The 21,557-nt window shown below is 33.1% G+C and overlaps 1 protein-coding gene across 1 annotated transcript in view; it reads left to right on the top strand.

Annotated features, from left to right (window-relative positions):
* LOC106625394 (allatostatin-A receptor) overlaps positions 1–21,295 on the top strand; it is a 45,201-nt gene extending 23,906 nt beyond the window's left edge. Inside the window, exons 5-8 of the mRNA XM_036376083.2 lie at positions 4,960–5,078; positions 6,692–6,767; positions 17,272–17,427; positions 17,639–21,295. Coding sequence (XP_036231976.1) covers positions 4,960–5,078; positions 6,692–6,767; positions 17,272–17,427; positions 17,639–17,743 — 456 coding nt within the window. The 3' untranslated portion in view covers positions 17,744–21,295. The remainder of the gene's footprint in view (positions 1–4,959; positions 5,079–6,691; positions 6,768–17,271; positions 17,428–17,638) is intronic.
* Positions 21,296–21,557: the final 262 nt, after the last annotated feature.

The following is a 21,557-nucleotide window of genomic DNA, read 5'->3' as shown; positions in this document are numbered from 1 at the left end:
TTTTAAGAAAAGAGTATATTTAAGTACCCGAATCAAATTTGAAAAAAAGAATTATAAATAAAATCCCAAAAATTATTGAATGATAAAAATTAATTTTTTTCTAAAATTTTATTTAATAAAAAAAAAAGTCAAGAAATTGTGACAGTAAATCACAGTCGTGTGCCCTCGCCGTAATGATAATAACATTAGCTGCCGATATACCAAATTTCGAAATTTGTGACTTAAGAAACTAATAATAATTAATAAAAAAACTCATAACACCAGAAAAAATTATATGGTTATGTTTATAATTTGCCGTCGTCTGCAACTGTATTTATTATTGCTGTTTTTTTTTTTCTTTTTTGCACTTAATTGTATAAAACCCCATACAGTTTGAGAACTTTTCGCTAAACCTTTGCGATTTCAAAAAGTTTGTTCTCAAACTTTTCTCAATAAAAATAATTATTTAAATGTCATTGTCGAGCAGCACCAGTTGTCATTTTTTTCACTCCATATATTTTCAAATATCTGTATATTTGAATATACAAACGACAGTCAAATGCGACGAACTCTGAAAGTTATTAGCAAGTGTTGACAAGGGAAATAAGTTGGCACAATTTGCTTATTATTTACTGACATTCGCATATAACTTTCAATAATCCATATACTCATTTACAAGTTTGTATACTTATTTGTAATTTTATATATACGCAAACTTATGATATTTTCCTTCCAATTAACTCATTGAGCCGTCAATCATTTAAAAAGCTGTAAAAAGTTTCTGAAGCTCAAAACTACTACATAATGAGGTGGTTTTATTAAAAATAAAATAGCATGCTGGAAAGGAATATGGCAACAAAAAATTTTAAACTTTAAAAGAGTGAGATACGCAATACCGCCCTTATTCCCGAACTAAGAAAATTTACCGGAAAATTAGGGAAAATAGTTGTAAAAACCTTATGGGGGCGTCCATACCATCAGTTAGAGTTACCGAAAATAGAAGATATCCAGAAAATTAATATAATTTCTTAGACAGGAAGTCATAACAGAGTTCACTTATTATATAATAGGTATTATAAGGCTAAAAAATTTTAACTCCTATTTTTAGTCACTAATTGTTCACCGCAGAATTAAACCCGTAAATAGGACCTCTTTCCTTACCCCTAAGTTTCAAGTAAAACTAGTAAAAAAAAATTTTATTTACTATTTATTTTATTTAACCGCACCCAACTTGTAATTACATGGCAGAAATTGTTGACTTGCGCTCTTCAAGTGCACAGCAAATAACTGTTACACATTTACGCTCGACAATTTTCAATATTGTTGTCTGTAAATTGTCTTTTGTTTGAAAAACCACACAACGCTTCGCAATTACCGTTATATGCACTCAGCCGCCCACCTTTTTACAGGTTTACCGTACCACCTATGTATAACTCCATTGGTCGAGTATAGTGCTTCAGAAATGGTATTAATTTGTTTTATGTTTGGTTTTATTTGTCGAATTTAACAAGCAATCGGGTTCACTGATTGTAAACATTCTAGAAAAAATAAGGTGAATTAAATACCGGACACAATGCAGTACACACAAAAGACAAATCGAACGCTGAAATGATTAATGCAATTGAAGAGATAACTCTGAGAGAGAACCATAAATGAATAGAAGAATATACAATCATTGGCATGGAATTGAGAAAAACATAGTGCTATAATTAATCCGCTAAGTAAAATAATATCTTTTGAAGTTAATAATTATAGATGGAACTGTAATCAAAGCGTTCAGAAATGCTTCATTTACTGTTGGATTTTTTTAGATATTAAAAACTTTTGTTTTTTTGAGAAACTGCTAAGTATTTAAAGCATACCAGCATTAAGCATTATGTTTTTCGAATTTTCTCGGAATGGTTTAAGGCTCTAGATGTTCCAGAAAACAACTTTAAAGATTAATTGAACATATTCCGCAAATATGTATTGTACTTCAAATCGCAACGAAACGAGGGTTGGAAATCAAAATAGAAATAAAATCATAAAAAATATATATGTCTTTTTTTTTCATCAGAGATAGAATACATAGGTAATATTATAAACCAAATTTCCGCTTAGGCGACAATAGCATACATTAATTCCAAATAACTGCAAAATATTTATGGATCCCCTTATAAACTTTTTCTGAATGCAAAAATATTGGAGTAAAAGTCTGAATATTAAAGTTGGCTGGCTTTTAAGAACAAACAAATAAATGCAGTCATATAGTTAAAAATAAGGACAAGCGTCAGCATTTCGGATTCGAAAACACCATGACAATATCAAATTCAATGAATTGGAAAACAAAACGCCACGAAAGCTATAAAAGCGTACATAGAGTGCGAACGAGCAAGCGAATTGACGTTTACAACACCAGACGAGCAAAGTAGAAATGCAAATGTAGCGGCCTTGCATCCATATTGGCGACGAGTTGAACGCAGAGGAATAAGAGGAGGGAGCCTGTAAACACACCTGTACTTTTCCATGCTATTATTGGCGAATTGCAAAGGCATTGTGAAACAATAAATTTTGCAGTAAAAAATAACAAGCGAATAGTACGGTTGACTGTCATGAGAACTGTAAATATATTGAGGTTAAAAATGTTCTGAAGAATACTTTTAAAAAATTCAGATAAATTGATATACAAGGTGTGTTAAAAATATAATGGGAATTTTAAAATTCTGCGGGTTTGGAGAGTCCAATTTCTTATTATTATGTTGATACACAGCCTTTGAAGTACGATATAATTTTTAGCTGCATTCATTGCTTATTTTGTATGTGGGAGCCGCTAATATTTGACGTGTTTTTATGATATTGGTGTTTTTCGGGTCATGTAATCAGCATAATAAAAAAAAATTTTCAAACTGGCGTTATTTTCTGAAGACACCTCGTTTTGAAATATCCATCAAACAGGTATGACTTTTTTCGGTGAGAATTTTTCGATGGACAGTAATATAAAAATAGTTGTCAGCGATCGTACGACTGGTTGCTTTCATTTCGCGAAATGGAAAAAAATATTCATATCCCAGTGTAATATTGAAAATAACTGTAACCAAAATACAAGTAAAAACGATGTAAGGTATGTTGCACTGAGCTATCACAAAAAAGTAAGTTTTATACTGCAGTTGAACCATAAACAAATGAATTTAAAACCTAACTGGAGCCACTACATCTAAGTTGGGCTTTATGAGTAATAAGCTTTTGAATGTGATTCAGCAATGAAGAACTCCATAACTAAGTTTAAATATAAGCGTTGAGGTAATGAATCACTGGAAGGAATAACGGTTATAAACTCCAGAATATGGAGAATGTTCGATATGTGAAGCCAGAACTTGTTTACATAACAACAATTTTAAAGTTGGGTAAGAAACCCGACTCGACCTAGTATGCATTCTACAAAGTGGAAAACTTTATCTTGCAGGATTTATATAGATTGTTTTTCGTTTCCACTCTACTTACTTAAGCTCTATCTTCCATATTTGATAATGCGAGCGTTTTAAAGGACTGGACATCTGTAGGTGCAAATGTATATATTATATATATTAATGGATTATAGATCATTGAATCATGCTCGAATAGGAGGTAACTTGGCTATGGTAGTTTTATATGGCATTTGTTCAAAGCCCGTTAGTTCTTCTGAACAAAAGAGCTGCTATTTTTCAGATAATTTGCTCCTAAAATCATTCGTCCATGACCAAATGCTTTTATAATCATTGTAATGATAATAGAAATTAATTTACTCGAATTACAAATATATATACATATCTATACAATAAAAACCAGAGCCAATCGCATCGAAGAACTTTGATCTATAAACCATGGCAGCTTAAAATAACACTGTTCAAATTATATGTCCCTTAACTGAATTAAAGTGGATTACGTCAGATTTATCAGATTGTTTGAATTATGCGTTAATTACACAATACTATTTAGATGTTAACTAATGAATGAGCGTGTAAATGACTGCCAATTAAAGTGGCAAGCGATTAACTAGAACAACAACCGTGATCTATATGCATGTCTGTGTATACGTAATCTGCATCCAAGCCTTCAAGCGATAAAATGTCTGGCCATCAGTTTACAATACAAACACATAAAGTGATGAGCAAAAGCTTCCGGGTATTTATAACGAACATTTAAGTACAATGTGTATAAGAAATAATTATGTGACGGTTTTAGGCAATTATATTTACCATAATACAGGCATAAGCTGTACAGTGTTTTATGCTTATGTTTCATTCTTACAAAATAATTTTATTAACACTTTTAATAAATGTTTCTTGGTTAAAAAAAAAATAATTTAATTAAAATAATTGACTTTTACTAACATAAGAAATTATTTTTTAGAATTTTTTTTTTTTTGCTCGAAACTGCATTTATCAAATCGTGCGACTATGGTATTTGCAGGTTATCGTACGTATCGCATTTAAAAGTTTTATTGTAGCATCCCAGCAACCTAATCTTGAAAAACATGTACCATAATTTTGTTATTACTTATTTATAAACAATTTACTGCTATCTTTTTCAGTCAATATTGTTCTTAGAAGGATCTTGTTGGCAATTTAATCTATAATTTTAGATTTTAGGTTAGTCGAGATCAGAATCCATCTATCGTTAGCCATGTGTAAAACCTACTGGATTCTCAAGTCAAAGAGTGGCTTCAATACAACTCGAAAATGCATATACTTGTATAAATGCAGTTTTTACCCTTATCTCTATGATCATATCTAAAATGAAATAAATCTTTCAGTTAGAAAAGACATTTGCGTATGCAAATTCATAAACTTGTGAATTTATTGATAATTTAAAACGTGTAAAAAAGCACTTTTCTCATATTTCATATATAAATTCGCAAATTAAACGAAGTTTCTTAAATTTTATCTAATTTCCAGATATAAAATTTTTATTTGTTACTATGAAATCTTCTTCCACTAAAATACATTCACTCTACTGTTGCAGGTCTCTTTTGCCGCTTCATCATACGTTACACCGCTAACGTTGATCTTCTTCTTGTATATGTGCATGCTGGCACGCCTATGGAAGAGCGCGCCCGGCTGTAAACCATCGGCAGAATCAAGGTAAGAAAAAGAGTATTAAGCCAAAGAAAGTGATTCATTGACAGCTAAGCTTGTGAGTAGCAAGCTTTAATTACACATACACATTCGAACACACACAAACATAATTCGGATTGCGAAAAGAAAAGCTTTGAAAAAAAGTAACGCAAGAAGATTCTTCTCTCATTCAATTTCTCCGCTTCCGTTAAATTCTGTTAATCCTACGATATTTGGCATCATAAAAAATCCGCGAAAACGTTGCGTGCTCATGCTTGAAACGAAAAATTTAATTACAGAATTGTTCAAATCGTTCTGTTTACAATTTAATTATATACACTAATAGTTACTTAAGTGCAGAAGGTAACTTTCGAAAAAGTGTTACCAGTGGAGATTCATTTACGAACTGAAGCACTATTGCAATTAATTCAACAATAACTTCTTGGGACAAATTTAAGTAAGCAGATTGAAATAAATATTATAGTACAGATCAGCTTTCAACAGAAAAAGCTGAAATTGTTACTCACAAAGTAAGCGAGGCAAAAAGGATTGCAAAGTAAATCAGAGTGGATGAAAAGAAAACAAATAAAGTGAATAAAGAGACGAAGCGAAAAAATAAGCAAATTAAAACAAAAAAATTGAAGAAACAAAGGCATAGTCAGTGAAAAAATAAAAAGAAAGAGGCGATAAAACGACACAAAAGGTTACTGAACAAGAAATTGGAAAAAAAATGTTGGAAAAATAATAGTTAACGGAATGATAAAATTAAAAAAAAAAAATCAAAGGTAAATTATTGCAGGCAAAGCCAACCAAAGCAAAGCTACAAAAAAAAACGAGAAACACAAAGAAGAAAAATAAAATGTTGAATGCTTAAAGGATGTTTTTAGCTATGTCGACTCAAGATCAAATTTGACTCGGACTAGTTCATTTAAATTGCGCATTCAGGTGCTTTGGTTTGAGGCGATCCATAAGAGATGTTGAGATTGCACTGATTTTTAAGCACTGATTCTTAAACTTTTTCAATGTTATCATTAATAACAGATTTGAGACAAATTGTTGATGTCCTCTCGACATTCACTAAATGCTTTGTGCCACTCAAGTACTTACATGTTTGTGATAAAGCAGATTGCACAAGACACTTCTGCAACATTTTCAACGACTCCGTAGACGTAATTCCATAGAAAACACAAAATTATCGTAAAAATCGCCAGATACACTTTTTGTGACGTAAATAAACAGCTGTGAAACACACGCCAATTGACATATGGAGATCATCACACGAACATAAGAAGTGTTGTTAGCCCCTCAATTTTGATGTTAAATGTATTTCGGCGCCTCATTTAAGTTATTGCTATTTAAGAGAAGCTTGAAAACATCTCATACCCAACAATAATAACTTTCACTGGCATCATAAGCCTCTAGGGAAAAAATGTCTGCAATTTTCTGGGGAGACACAAAGAAACAACGCAAACAAAACAAGCATATAACATGCGCATTTATCTTGAATTAAAGTAGTAGTCTCTAGAAGACTTTATGGTCTCCGTATCAGCATTTAATAACGGAACTCAAAGTTTTGTAGTTTCGAAAACTTCTTTTCCTATTCCTTTATTTAAATATTTTCTTCTTTATTTCTTTTACAGGAAGGGCAAACGGCGTGTAACTCGTATGGTTGTTGTGGTTGTGTGTGCGTTTGCCATATGTTGGCTACCAATACATGTAAGTTCCAAATCAATTCTTAGCACAGATATTTTTATACCGAACACCTTGTGGAAAAGATTCTTAAAAACACTATCGATAGAGATGCAAATTTTTACCAGTATACGTCAATCGTTGAAGTTGTTTGGAGAAAGGCTCGATGGAAACAGCTGTACACTTGTTCCTCGACTCCAGAGTTTTCGCTAGAAAGTTGACGTTGAAATATTTTTGTTCTCAAACTAAGACGGAAAATAAGGCAAATTAGTCCAATTAATCTTGCCCTATTCACTCACTATCTACTATACTTAACATATAAAGTATCAACTGCAATTACGTGATCAGTTTGCAATAGCTTGTAAATAGTATATCTCTGCCTATAAATTAATTACTGGCTTCATAATTTGATTTACCGAGAGCTAAAAAACAAATTACTGGCAAAAGGGCAGCCGACTTGTGAGCACTTGATCACAGTTAGGAAACTATATTTCAAATATTTTAGTGAGAACTTAAATTTACACTAAGCGGCACTGAAAGATATTGAAGTAAAGTGAATAAGTGCATTGGGCTAAATTATATGTAAAATATCTTTGAGAGAGGAACGCTTACTGGAACACCCTCACGTTCTCTGCTTCCTCCTTTAAAGAGTACATTAGCTTAAATATGAATATTTTTTAAAAACTCCGAGGACAGTAACTAAGCTCGGTTGATGATTATACTTGCTCCCTACTCACTAAGAAATCACATACTATTTTAGCGTAGTGAGGAAAGTTCAGCTCACGACTGAAGACAGCCCATAGACATTCATTTGGAGACAGGCTAAAGTGAGAAGGCGAACTCCGCTGGGGCTTGGGACCCACCACATAAAAAACTTGTGATAACGAAGAATCTGTAGCATAATTATATCATCCTCCCCTAGAACTTTCAATCCTGGCAATGCACCGTTCTAAGTACATTCTGCTAGAATCAATACACCAAGTATCAGATATCCTATCAGTTATCGATACTTTATTCTTTTCCATTGAGTCTAGCGCATTTTTAAATAGGGTAAGCATTCTACACTTGATCTAGTTCAGAGTTATCTTCTTGCACTGATATCCTTACTGACTTCTTTTTGATGATATCTATGATTGAAAATTCTGTACAGAATGTTGGTTAATATCTCCCATTAAAGCACTTACAATAACTAATTTAAACGCGTATGTAACGATATTCGAACACTCAACTTATACACTTACATTCATACGCACTTCTCAACTATAACACATATGCTATTTTTATACGCATATAAATGAGATGACTTTCAATAACACACAAATATGTACATCTACTTGAACCTTTTATGTAAATACATACCACAGAACTCTTAACAACTGTTCATAATAAATATGAATATTTTCCGAAGTTTCGTTTGACTTGTCCTCTTCACAAGCGTAATATTACTCGCAGCTAACGTTTCACTTAAGAAAAGGCTATAAAGTATGAAATTGAATGAAATCACTCAATAAATCACATGCGTAGCGCATGTGGCTAGCTGTTCGACATGGCGTATGAGTGATATTAATATCAACATAACAATACGAAAACTTTTTACGGGTGGAATGTGTATTTTGTAAAGCTTTCACATTTTTGCCGTCAAGCTGGTCTATTTGTATACACATTTATATACATATATAAATTCTGCATTTGCCTGGACTCAAAGTCGACCTTATATTAAATTTTTCTTTAATTAAAACAGTTAAAAATCTCGAAAAAGTTGTCTGAAAGAGACAAAGGGAGGAAATCGAGCACACTTGAGAAACAAAGGGTCTCTGCTACACAAAATGGATTTCATTTTGTTCATAATGCTGGATGAAATTTTTGCTGAGAACGCTAGGGCTTGGCAGCAAGAAATAAAATATTGTTGAAATTATTGAGTTGCTTGATCTATGAAGCTTTGTCATCTAATCCTCAAAACTGCTCCAGCTGAAGGGGGAACCATCAATATACTTGTATCGACTGATATTTTGTTGCTTAACACAGTTTCGCTTTGTTAAGCAACCACGATGTTTCTATCTAACCAAATCGCTAACCATTGAGAACTTTTTAGACGTAGCACTAAGGAACATTCGAACCCGTTTAATCCCAATTAACTATGGTAAAGATATAGTAGCTAAAAGAGAGATAGTGTTGCAAAAAATTCAGCGGCAGTTTCGTTCTTAATGCAACTCGTCCTAATGACATGTTGTACAATATTATTATGGAAGCTTTTCATAGACTTTTATGAAAATGTTTGCAAAAAGCTATAAATTCTTGATTATAGAGTAGAGGCAAAAAAAAATTTTTTTTTTGATAAATTGTCTTTCAAAGTTATATAACGTATTTCCTACAGGGCACATTTATTTGCATAGTAAAAAGGTCGCCCATATACCAATGGTATGTTTGCAAATATTTATGCATATAATACGAGTACAGTGAAAACATATTTTGTAAACAAACCAGATGTTTAATGTAGGTGCATATATTGCATTTATATGTTTCACAGTGCGTCCGGTCATGCTACTGGAAAAACATCAATACCGTCCCTAAGTAAATACATATGTATTTATAAACATATACATATGTATGCAGTCCAAAAACTCAACAAGGTTGATTTCAAGCAAATATTAAATTTAAATGTATGTATGTATGTGAAGATGGATTTTTATATATATATTGCTTGTATATGTCTCTCTACAAATAGAAATAAACTTATACCTATATGTTAGTAGTACTAAAGTATTTAGTTTACTTTTGTTTCATACAAATATTGTAAAAAAATTTCTGAAATTCAAATTTTACTAAATAACTGGAAAAAATGTCTTTAGTTTGAGTTTATAAGACCTTGGTTGAAAGGATTTTAAGAAAATTTTTGTAGAAGTAGTAAATACAAAATATTGCCTCTGACATACAAATTTTCATAAAATAGAAAAAAAAAAGTTTTGCCGCACACAAAAATGTGAAGCTTAAACAAAAACTGCAACGAAATTGAGAAAAGACACTGTACTAGTACGGTAGTTACGTATGGAATATAAGGCTAAAATAATGAAACTAATAACTTTCAATTCAATTCGAGTGATTCAATTTCAAATTGTCATGCGGACGAATATTAACAACTCCACTCGACTTCAAAAAGTTCTAAAGAGCTAATTTGGAGAAACTATTAATAAAAAATATATACGTCAAATACACTAACAGCTCAACTTCAACTGTCTCAGTTTTTTAAAATATTAAAAAGGTTTCTGAACCTTGATACTTAAAGGAATATAGCGAATCCTCAGAACTCCGCCAGCGCAAAACTCTTTAACAATAGCGCCACTAAGGCGTGTCTTCCATAATATCACCCGCAGTTAAAAGTTCCGGTTTTATAACAAAATTAGAACTCTCTTCTATAGACTGCCAAGCCTTGGACAATAATCCGTGACAAATTACGTGAACATATCTCATCAAATAAAAATTCTTCTATACAAGGATTGGATTTTGATCGATCAGTTCGTATGGCAGCTATATGCCATAGTGGCACGATCTAAAAACTTACTTCGAAGGTTATATCATTGCTTTGGATAATAATTCGTGCCAAGTTTTGTGAACATATCTCTTTAAATAAAAAATGTTTTAATACAAGAACTTGATTTTGATCATTCAGTTCGTATGGTAGCAACATCCTATAGTGATCCTATATTGGCGTTTCCGACAAACGAGTAGTTTCTTGACGTATGCAATTTCAGATCGATATCTTAAAAACTCATTGGCTTGTTCACATATATACAGACAGACGGACATGGCTAAATCGACTCAGCTCATCATGCTTATCATTTATATGTATATTTTGTATGTTCTCCGACGCTTCCTACTGGGTGTTACAAACTTCGCGACAAACTTAATATACATACCTGTTTAGGGTATAAAAATAAAAAATTTAAAAAGAATAAAAACAAAACAATCTTATTATAAAAAGTAATGATAATATTGCACCTTTTAGTTCATATAGAGCGCAATACTAGAGGCAATTAAGTGTAAATTTTTAAAATGCTTGATTTAAAAATATTTCAAACCAACGCGTACGTCAAAAAAGTTTAAAAAAATCTCTCGTTTGGCACTGGAAGGACCTAATCACTTTATTGGCATATTTTTTTAATAGTTTTATAGTAATTTATTAAATTTTAGAATATGGACTATATTTCCCTTCGTGAGCAAAAAAGAGTCTCTCTTAGGAAAGTATTTTGGAAGAACGTTCATCTCTCAATACCTGAAAATCGTTTGCATTTCATAGGTATTTAAATTTAATGATGATCTGTCTTGACTCCATCAGAAATCGCAATTGTTTAGAAAAAATTGAGAATAGACCAATAACATAAATTTAAAATAGAAATAGGTGTTTTTCTTCCAAGTTTGGGGCTATTTGTTTCTGAATGATCGTTATCAGAAACAATCATCTTAAATTGAACATCCCCGATATCAGTATAATATTAATTCTCTATTTAGAAGAAAAATATGCGTTTGCCCCGATACTTCGTTCTTTAGCCTTAACAAAGCTCAAGAAACCCATCTGATCTCAAAATTCCAAAATTCTTTTTAATTTCCATTTTATTCCCAAAGCCAGAATTTAAGTTTAATTTTCTTGAAAATATCAAATTAAATGCTTTCATAGCAAACTGTGTAATTGGGTCAAAGTCAAAATAAATATTTCTGGTCAATTACGTAGCAATATTTATTTGGATTTATTTAGTTTTGGTTATGCAAACTGATTTCGTTGCCATGAAGCTAGTACTTGTATTTGTAAAGAATATGTATGTATTCTATATATCTTTTATTCTTTTTTGTGTGTTCATTTGCAATCAATTTATTTTGTTGAATTAATTTATTTAGAGCCTTAAACCGTTTATGCGGATTTTGCTCATATCAGCAACTAATAAAGCATTTGAATAAATATATTCTACATATGTATATTGGAATTTATTCTTTTATATGTAAGTTTTTCATTCTGCCTATGGAACATCATAACCACCATTTAAAAAGTTGCAAATAAGTGCGCAATTGTTCTACGAGCTCATTCAAATACATATATGTATGTACACATATTTCAATTAATACATTTTGGCGTAAATTGGCCATGAGAAGTTCAATGAAAATATTATGGTATTTACCATTCGGCGAATAGCGGTTGTTGATAAAACGGACTTTGAAATGTTCATACAGCCACAAATGTAAATTTAATTGGTTCTGTTGAATCGCGTAGGAAATAAATATGAATATTCACTGGTTAGAAATTGAATATTTATGTCGCATAAACCTTTTATATATGTACATATATTCAGAAATGCAGATGACTTTCCGATTACCTAAATTGTTATCAAAGTAATCTCATACAGCATTCATTTGCTTATCCAACTACTTTCATAAGGCTCACCACTTCTCTGCTCTTAATAGTTAAATTGTATTCGTTGATTATTTCTGCCAGAAATTATATGACAATGTCTTTAGTACTTCACTGACACTTCAGCTTTCATTAACAATCGGCAAGATAAACAAGAAAAAACGGTTGCTTCGGTTGCACCGAAGCTATATTATGCTTCACAAATACAAAGGTGCCTTACAAGAACTTTATTCCGATCGTTCAATTTGTACGGCAGCTTTATGATATAGTGATCTGATCTCAACAATTTCTTTGGAGAATACATTGTTGAATCACCGGATTTATGGACAGGAAGTTAATGGAGTTTTCACCACGATAATGCGCCGTCATATTCTTGCATGATTATGACTGACTTTTTGGGCAATCACGAAACGAGAGTCTTCGCTCAGCCACCGCATTCGCCATATTTGGCTACCTGTGACTTTTTCAGTTTTTAAAACTTAAAAATCCGCTTCGGGAAAATGTATGGAAAAATGGATTAAACATTAGCATGCTTGTCTCGGGGCCAATTTTAAAAGCGATAATAAAGATTTTTATAAAGATAGGGGAAAATCATTTCTTTTTGCAAAAAATTCAGCTCTTTTGAAACAAGCCGCATCTCATGCCCAAATTATCGGTCAAAATCAAACGAGCTGCTGCACGCCCGATGTTTAGCTTAAGTGCTATCTCTCTAACACTCGCATCACGATTTACGGGCACGATTTCCTTCACTTTTTTCGTCAGTGGTAGACGTCGAAGGACGACCGGAACGAGGCATGTCTTCGACGGTTTCTCGACCATCCTTAAAGGCTTTGTACCAGTCGGAAACTTGGGTTTTCGATAGAATTGATTCACCAAAAGCCTTTTCTAACATTCACAACGATTTCGCACAAAAAATTTTATTCGAAAGACAAAATTTGATGAAAATTCTTTGTTCAATATTATTTTCCATTTTAAAAATCGCAAAACACTACTCAGGTCGACTGATTTCAATAGCTGTTGCAAGCAGACTGGTTGACAGCTCACGCTCATTTTTGGCATTGTAATTAAGACAGTGCTATCAATTTAATAAAAAAAATGCTGAAAAATATTTACCGCGAACAGTTTAAATGACAATTTCCGGAAACTTTCTGGACTGGACTTAATGGCTCAGAAAAAAAAAATATTTAACAGTTATATTTTGTGGATCAAGCCGGTCGAATTCAGTCAAACGTTTCAAACAGAAGTCGCTTTTGATAACCAAAAATGCTTTGGTAGGAAGAAGTAGAGAGAAAATGAAAAAATGCGACGGTCAGCTTTGAATGATTATTTCGATTTAATGCGAATCCATCAAAAGAAACGCGCAACACTGAATCATTAGTAGCCGATCAAAAATAGACGTAGTAAAGTAAAAGCAGAGGATGGAAGAAAATTGAGCGCATACCATGGTTACAAATTCGAAAAAAGGTCGACAGCACAAGACGCAGCATTCATGCTCTTTCATTCTATTGGTGAGTACGTGAGAAATGGAAGGTTCAGAATTGCATTCAGACTGTGCGCTGACTCATCAGCCGGCGAATATGCTTATTCGCGTGCATAACTGCGCAGTGACATAGAACATTCGTGCGTACAAAAATGGCAATTTCACCTTCAATTAGATTGATTTGCCAAGTGCAATACTCCAGTATGCTCCATTTGCCACTACAACCATTTTTTTTTTTGATATTGCCTTACTTCACTTTTCTTTTCTCAGCTTTTCTTTGCATTTAGCAAGTCGTGACCACTGTCAGCTGTTGCAATTTGCCTGCAATGTTTTTGCAATTTGCCTGATTCTTCATGCACATGATGGCATATTGATTGCATTTCGCCCATACATACAAGTATGTAAATGTATGAGATATTAAGGTGGTACTTAAAGGTAGGTGAAAACTTATCACAACATTCCTTCACCTAAGGGAACTCCAAAAAACTTTTTTAGGCCCTAAAACGTCGGAGACCCTATAAAGTTTATATATAAATGAACAGCGTGAAAAGTTGAATAGATTTAGCCATGTCCTTCTAATCGCAAGCTAGTCCCTCAGTCTTAGGGACAACAGTTTTGAGTATATCACAAAAACTCTTCCATTTAGAATTTTGTTAGGACCACCCTAATGTACATACACCCAAAAAAAGCACAAAGTCTTTCAACGCATTTTGTCACGTAGTCACTTTGCACTAAGCAATTAATTTGCTGAAAATAGTATGGTATTTAAAAAGTAGGTGTATACAGAACGATGCATTCCTTCAGTCGCATTCACTAATTTGTTTTAATGGACACCCATATGTTCGACAAGTGAGCTTAGCAAACAGATGTGTTGTATGCCATGGCACAACAAATGGGAGCTATCTATGCAAGTGCAAGCGTGCCCGATGTTGAACCAAGTACTATATGTAGCATAAGTACCTATCCATTAGCATCTCTGTTCGCACTTGTGTAGGTGAGTTCAATAAATGAACACCTACTCTTGGTATGTCCATGCAAATGCAAGTGTTGCTGTTGTGCGGGCATGGGCGCGGTAGGTGGTCACGGTAATTGTGTAGGCAGCAAGGCAATGCATAATAAATGGCATCGAATTTGTACTTTAATTCTGTGTAATTTCATTTGCAATTTGCTACTATTGACATTAGTGGTGCGAAGACTATCAGTCGGGCGGGTGTGCATTTGGCTTTCCACACAACGGAAATACTTGTTATATGGAGAATTAGTTAAAGAAATTGTATCGTAAAAGTGGGTTCCACGAATGTAACGAAGAATTTGAACCGCTCTAATACTTAAAAATACTGTAAAACGTTATTTATATACGAATGTAGGCTCCACAGCTACCTTGGCAATCAGCTCTTTTGCTACCACTTACAGACGTCGTTTTTGCAAAAGAGTCAGGTCTTTTGATACGAGTCTAAGCTTGACATGATACATACCCAAAACATTAACCAAAATATGTTGAGTCGATTCATAAGATATGTTAAGATCCTTTGCTGTCACTCTAACGCGACGAACAACGACACGTGCGAGGCAAGTATTCGATTACTTCAAGACCTTCACTGAATGCTTTGTACCACTCAAACATATTCTTAAAAGAAAATGTGAATCGTTTTTTCGATATTGCTGACGTAGGGTTCTTAATTTATTAAAATAATTGGTAATATTTAAGGTATATATGGAGCAAAGTTACAAACAAGTAATGCATGGGTTTAGAATAAGACCATCCCTATGTACATACACTGCATTAGCGGCTAGCAAGGAAGCATTTTCCGCTCTGTTCTTTAATGACTCGCATAAACTGGGTTTTACGGAAACAAATTTATATATGATATATATTGGAGGCCTTCAATAATTCAGTGTTATAGAAAGTGCTAACAATTTTTTCTCCAAATAAGAAAAAATTGTATTGCATTCACAGAATAAAAAGCACTTAACGCAGATTTCAATAGAAGTATATAGTGTACAGGAATACAATGAAATTCGTTGAGCTGCCACTTGTTGTTGCAATTTTCAATGCCTAGCCACTTAAATGAACACTTATACGCATATATACTTTAATATCATATGCACGTAAATGGACATGAGTTTCACTTTTAATAGCAAGTAAAAGCTTTTAAATTGAAATCAAAATTTTAAATTCATAACCATTTTGCTAAAAAGCCGAGCAGATGCATGTTATGTGGTTCTAATAACTATTTTCTACTACTTTATACCGACAACATAGTTGAAAATCTCAAAATATATAATAAAATACTTTAATTGTCACTCAAAGCATCATGCATGTGCCGTTCGTATGGAAGGACATAAAAAAAGGATATAGCGAAAAAGCAGAAGTTTTTCAAAAAAACTTTTGCATAACCTAAGGCGTTGAACAAAATTTCACAGCAAATGGCGTCGGCAAAATCAGAACTGTGAAAGTGCAAGTGAGAAAATGAGCTGACGAGCTTCAGCTGCTTGCATTCGAAGCGCACGCCGCAAGTAAAATGAACTCAACGCCTCAGTGACTCTTCTGGCAAGCGCTCAGATGAAGGCAATGCAAAGCAGCCTGTCAACAGCCACAGCTCAGTTTACAGATTGTTGTCGGCTACTGACAGCAGACAGCTGCCTTAACGCTCGAGCGCTCGTCTTGTAAGCTGAATAAGCTTTTAAATTGGAAAAGTTTTTGGATGTTCTTGGCTAATCGACTTAAAAAAATGTATATGAGTTTAATAAATATTTTGAATGGCAATATGAATATATGATAGTGGTATACAAGAAGGGCGCTTGATGGAATGTCCAAAGATGGACTCACATAACTCATGGCTCATTTTTAGGCGAACTGTGTATTTATAGGAAATTTTATACTGAATATATAGGAGCTAGAAAAATATTAGACAAACTTCATTCTCTTAAATCACCCCCCGTTATGCTACGAGGGGAGTCCAATAAGGATTTAGTCTGACCGCCCGACGGCGCCACTATCGTAAGAAAAATGTTTTATTGTAAGCAGCTAGTATCAAAGTTTCAGTTTTGTTTTAACATTGTGTGGAAGCGGGCGTGTCGGTAAAACAACTATTTCCGTAGGTGATTCGATAACTGTTTTTTGAACTAAAAAAAATCCCGCAGCATAATCAAAGAGCGCTGAGATATGTATACGGTAACTTTTCTCCTTCTAGGATGACAGTCAAAAATGTCCTCAAAGAAATATTGGGCATGAGGAAGCTAACGATGGTTGCGATTTCTTAATTCTCAAGTATAAATTTTAGTCAAAGTGAGTTGTTTTCGACACAAGGAGGCCTACTTTGCTGACCTCTAGAAAACGATTTTTTCAGCCAGCTAATTTATGATATTTCCATTTTCATGTTCTTCTCACGCCATCTGTGATTGTTCTAGAAGCACTTTCTCGATTATCTTGACTTGATATGCAAAAGTAGCTCTTGTGGGACATATGAATTACCTGCTCAAAAGCTAATCGAATCTGTATGTCACACTGAAACCGACACAACTGACATGTGGCCTCATATTTCCGTTTTATGTATATCACATTTTCAGTAGATCCTCTCCACCAACTACACGCACACCCATTCATACATATGATACTGATAGTATATCTTTCTATATTCCTTCATTTACAGGTTATACTCGTTCTGAAGGCATTGGATATGTATGCATCCACGCATCTAACGGTTATTATTCAAATCATCTCACACGTACTGGCATACACGAACTCCTGCATTAATCCAATACTATATGCTTTCCTGTCGGACAATTTTCGCAAAGCATTCCGGAAGGTGAGTGAGTGCCAGTAACGAGGAAAGAAAAACAAAAACATAAAAAACGAGAAAAAAAATATAAAAAATATAAAAAAATTACGTACAGGGAAATGCAATTTGATGCAAATTTCACATCTAATATAACGGCTTTTTTTACTCTCTCTCTCTCTCTCTTCCCTCTCTTTCATGCCTTGCTTTCTACCCACAACTAACGAATTTGCATGCACAGGTGGTTTGGTGTGGCACTCCGCCGCCGATAATCAACAACCAGCAGATCACCAAGACGACGCGCACAACCAACTGCAACGGTACTTCCAATGTGGAAATGTTATAAGCCAGCAATGAAGAAATGGCACACGGCAGCAGGCAAATGAAGGCAAACCGAAAAACGTGCAGCTGCAACAGCATGCAGGCACATTTATGGCTGTGGCATGCCACAAGTGGTGGTGGCGATGTTGTTGGTAATGTTGCGGGTGATGGTCTTGAGCTACTGCTGCAGCTGCAATAAACCCGAGGTCGTTATTATCGCAACAAATTGATTGAAGGAATCTGCACACATACATACGCATACATATATATATATATATATATAATTTTGGTATACACGTATGCAGACATGTGTGTGCGCTTGAAATGCTTTTGATGTCAGGCTTAGTAATGTACAGGTGGATTGGGGCTGGCATATGCCGAGAAATTTACTTGCACGCACACATCTCCTTATATGTATGGACTTGTATGTATGTATATGTTTATGCGATTGAGTATGTGTCATATGCGCTGCAAAGCAGCCAAGCGGAACTGATTTATTTATTACATTTGCATGTGAGAGTCTGCGTCTGCGTCTGCGTCTGTAGGCAGGCAGACGTTTTTATTTGAATAAGGAGCAACTAAAAAACTATTGCAGATATATACAATACAAATATATGTATAGTTATATAATTATTTGTGCTTGTACATAGCATAAGCTACAGATTTAATTACTTAGTATATATAAGCGCTATAAGTGTGTACAACAGCGGCAAGGCCCTCCCAACGTCCCCCAACGAGCAACCAACGAATGCATGCTCCAATTATCGGTTTCTTAAACATTTTATTCATATATTTAAAAAAAAAAAAATTAATAAAAATACATAATGCTTAAATTACTTGTGCTAACAGCTTAGCTGAAGAACAAGTGTAGTGATAAAATGTATGCTTTGTAGCAAAAACGAAAAAAAATTAAAACAGAAATTCCAATTTGAGAGCAAAATTCTCGATTGATAAACAAACTAAAAAATGTTTAAGAAATAATTATAGATTTAATGAAGATTCAATTAAAATTTTATAATTGCGTTATAAATACATGTTGTATAAATACTAAAATTATTTCACATTTGGCTATATGTTACAAAAATCATCTTCGATTCGCCACATTTGTTTTAGATATTCTTGCTTGTGAAAAGTTTACATGTGAAAGGAGCAATATGGTTATCCTGTGAAACTCATTAAAATAGCTCAGCAAGAAGTATAACGTTTTTCTATAGTATCTCCACTTGTTTATACCAGTCAACTTATTTCCTTTATATCAGTTGTGAGTTTGATTCACAATCGCCAAATAATGGCGAATAGATTGGCTTAAGCCTGCAGTCAATTCTATTAATCTGGCATAATTTTAAAAATGTTAGCCAAATGCTTTTGAATCACTTCTAAGAAAACATTATTTTATCAAATAAGATGTAATATAGACTGGTAAAAGTCATATGTAGGTTTGGCGTGAGCGCTCAAAAGTGTATCAGACTTGAGTCAAAATAGCACCGAAGCTATAATACCTGTCACAAATACCAAAGAATTCATACAAGAACTTGATTTTAACCGGTCAGCTCGTATGGCATTTGGCGTCTATAGTGGTTCGATCTGAACAATTTCTTCGGATATTAAACCTTTTTTTTTTGACAAAACTCAATACCAAATTGAGTTGAAAATATCTCGCCAAATTTAAAAACGAATGTATTTGAGCGTTCAGTTTGTAAGGCAACTACATATATACCAATATAATGGTCCGATATCGGCAGTTCCGACAATTGAGTAGCTTTTTGTAAAGGACGTACGCAAAATTATATTAAAGAGAGACTAGTTCGCGTATATACAGACAAACGGGCAGGCAGGCGGACAGGCAGACGGACATGACTAAAACGACTCTGCTTATGCTGCTGATCATTTATATACCAACATATATTTTAAAGGGCCTCCGATGTTTTCGTCGTGGTATAACAAACTTCGCGGCAAACTGAAGGCTAAAAAAATCCACTACGTTACTAACACTTTATGATCCATGGGTTCAAGAGTCAACCGTGATTTTTTCTAAAATTAAAAAGTCGGGCCTTACCTACTGTAAGCTTATAAAGCTATTCCCTATTATCAAGCAAAAACAATTTAAAGTTCGCTGACCTCTTTATCTTACGAATAAATCCAGGCGTTACAAGACAAATAGAGATTTGACGACAACAAAGGCTTATCATGCTTTGAAAAAATTATTTTAAGATAAGCTTTGGTTATTCGATTTTGATAAAATTTTAGTTCAAACCCTTACACAGAAAAAATAAATTGCTAGAGCTCAAACAAACTGGTGGCAAAGGCATATCGTACTTGAAGACATTTTACTCGAAAGCAAATATGGGAATACTGCCGGTCTCAGTAATTTACCCGACGATCAAGAGCCCTCCAGATTTTAAAATAAAGCTGGTTGGACATCGTTACAATATGAAGACAGTGTTTTTAAGGCAAGCCATATAAATAAGTGCAGAAAATAGAATACTACAATTTAAAACAGAATAAGACTGCGAGACTTTTATTTCAAATTTTATTATTAACTTAAATTTATTAGTTTCAGATTTGCTAATTTTTTATCATTTGCTTTTAAAACATTTTTTGTTGAATCGAAATATTTTTTTTATTGTCTAAAAGATTCACAATATTCAAAAGTGTGCTCAGACTGCCTGAACAAGCCGGACTAATGAGCCCAAGCCCGGTTTGAGTAAGCTCTTTGAGTAAGCCCCAATTATTGTGTAGCTCGAATATCTACTTCTACTAATTCGTTCGAGCTATAAAATGTTTAATCAATCGACAATTTGCTCAACGAAATAAATAAAAGAAAAATAGTGTACAAAATATAAAGCCAAAGTCTCCTAGTTGTTGATAGTTACTACGTCTACTACTAACTGGTAGAAAAATACGACATAACCTAAAATTCATATAATAACTGTAATATTTAAATGTACTGTATAAAGCATATATTTAAAATATCTATGTAAGCATATTTGCGTAAGTACAAAAGAAAGAAATATATTGCATATTAAATGCGAGTAAATACTATTGCGTTTATAGTGGTGTAGAGAGGTACATAGCATAAAAGTCTCCTAGGCGACAAGATTTCATATTGCATTTTGTTACGTTAGGGAAGTAAGTTGATAGTAATATGTTTTGTATTTTTGTAAGCTACAGTACGTACGAACACAATTTGAAATATTAGAAAGCAAGTGAATTGTTATGAATGCAAAAGCGTTAGAGAGTATTTTGAGTAGTTGCAAACAAAAACAAAAACAAATATGTAATTAAATGAAAATAATATATTCTCACAAATAAGAAGAATATATGTACTTCGACGAAGCTAGAAATAAATTTAGTTAAAAACCTGTATATTCCATTACAAAATTATTCATTTGTGAAAGTATGAAATTTTAGCTTTTAAAATAGTATGTAGGTAGTTGTAGATTGATTTTAAGATTGAAAAAAATTAAAATAAAACCAAAGCGAATTATAATATAAAATATATATAATTATTGACATACATATGTATGTTTCAAACCGAGTTGTTTGCATGAATTTGTATATTTTTTAAGAATATACCATATATAATTGGAATTTTTTAAAACAGATACGCGTATATAAAGCTATATATAAAATTTTAGAAAACAAAATTGTAAAAAATTTCGGTAAAAATAAAAAAATTTATTTTTAAGAAAACATAGAATTGGAATTTTTCGAAATAGCAACGAGTGTAAAGACGCGTTAAAAAATTTAAAAAATTTTGGAAAAAGTGAAAATTTAAATAAAAGAAAATCGGAAAATATATTTTTAAAATTATTTTTAAGAATATACTATGTATATAC

This window comes from Bactrocera oleae, chromosome 5 (assembly GCF_042242935.1).
Source record: "Bactrocera oleae isolate idBacOlea1 chromosome 5, idBacOlea1, whole genome shotgun sequence".
Taxonomy (NCBI): Eukaryota; Metazoa; Arthropoda; class Insecta; order Diptera; family Tephritidae; genus Bactrocera; species Bactrocera oleae.
Note: the sequence above shows the minus strand (reverse complement) of the source record. Positions and strands in the feature narration are given on the sequence as shown.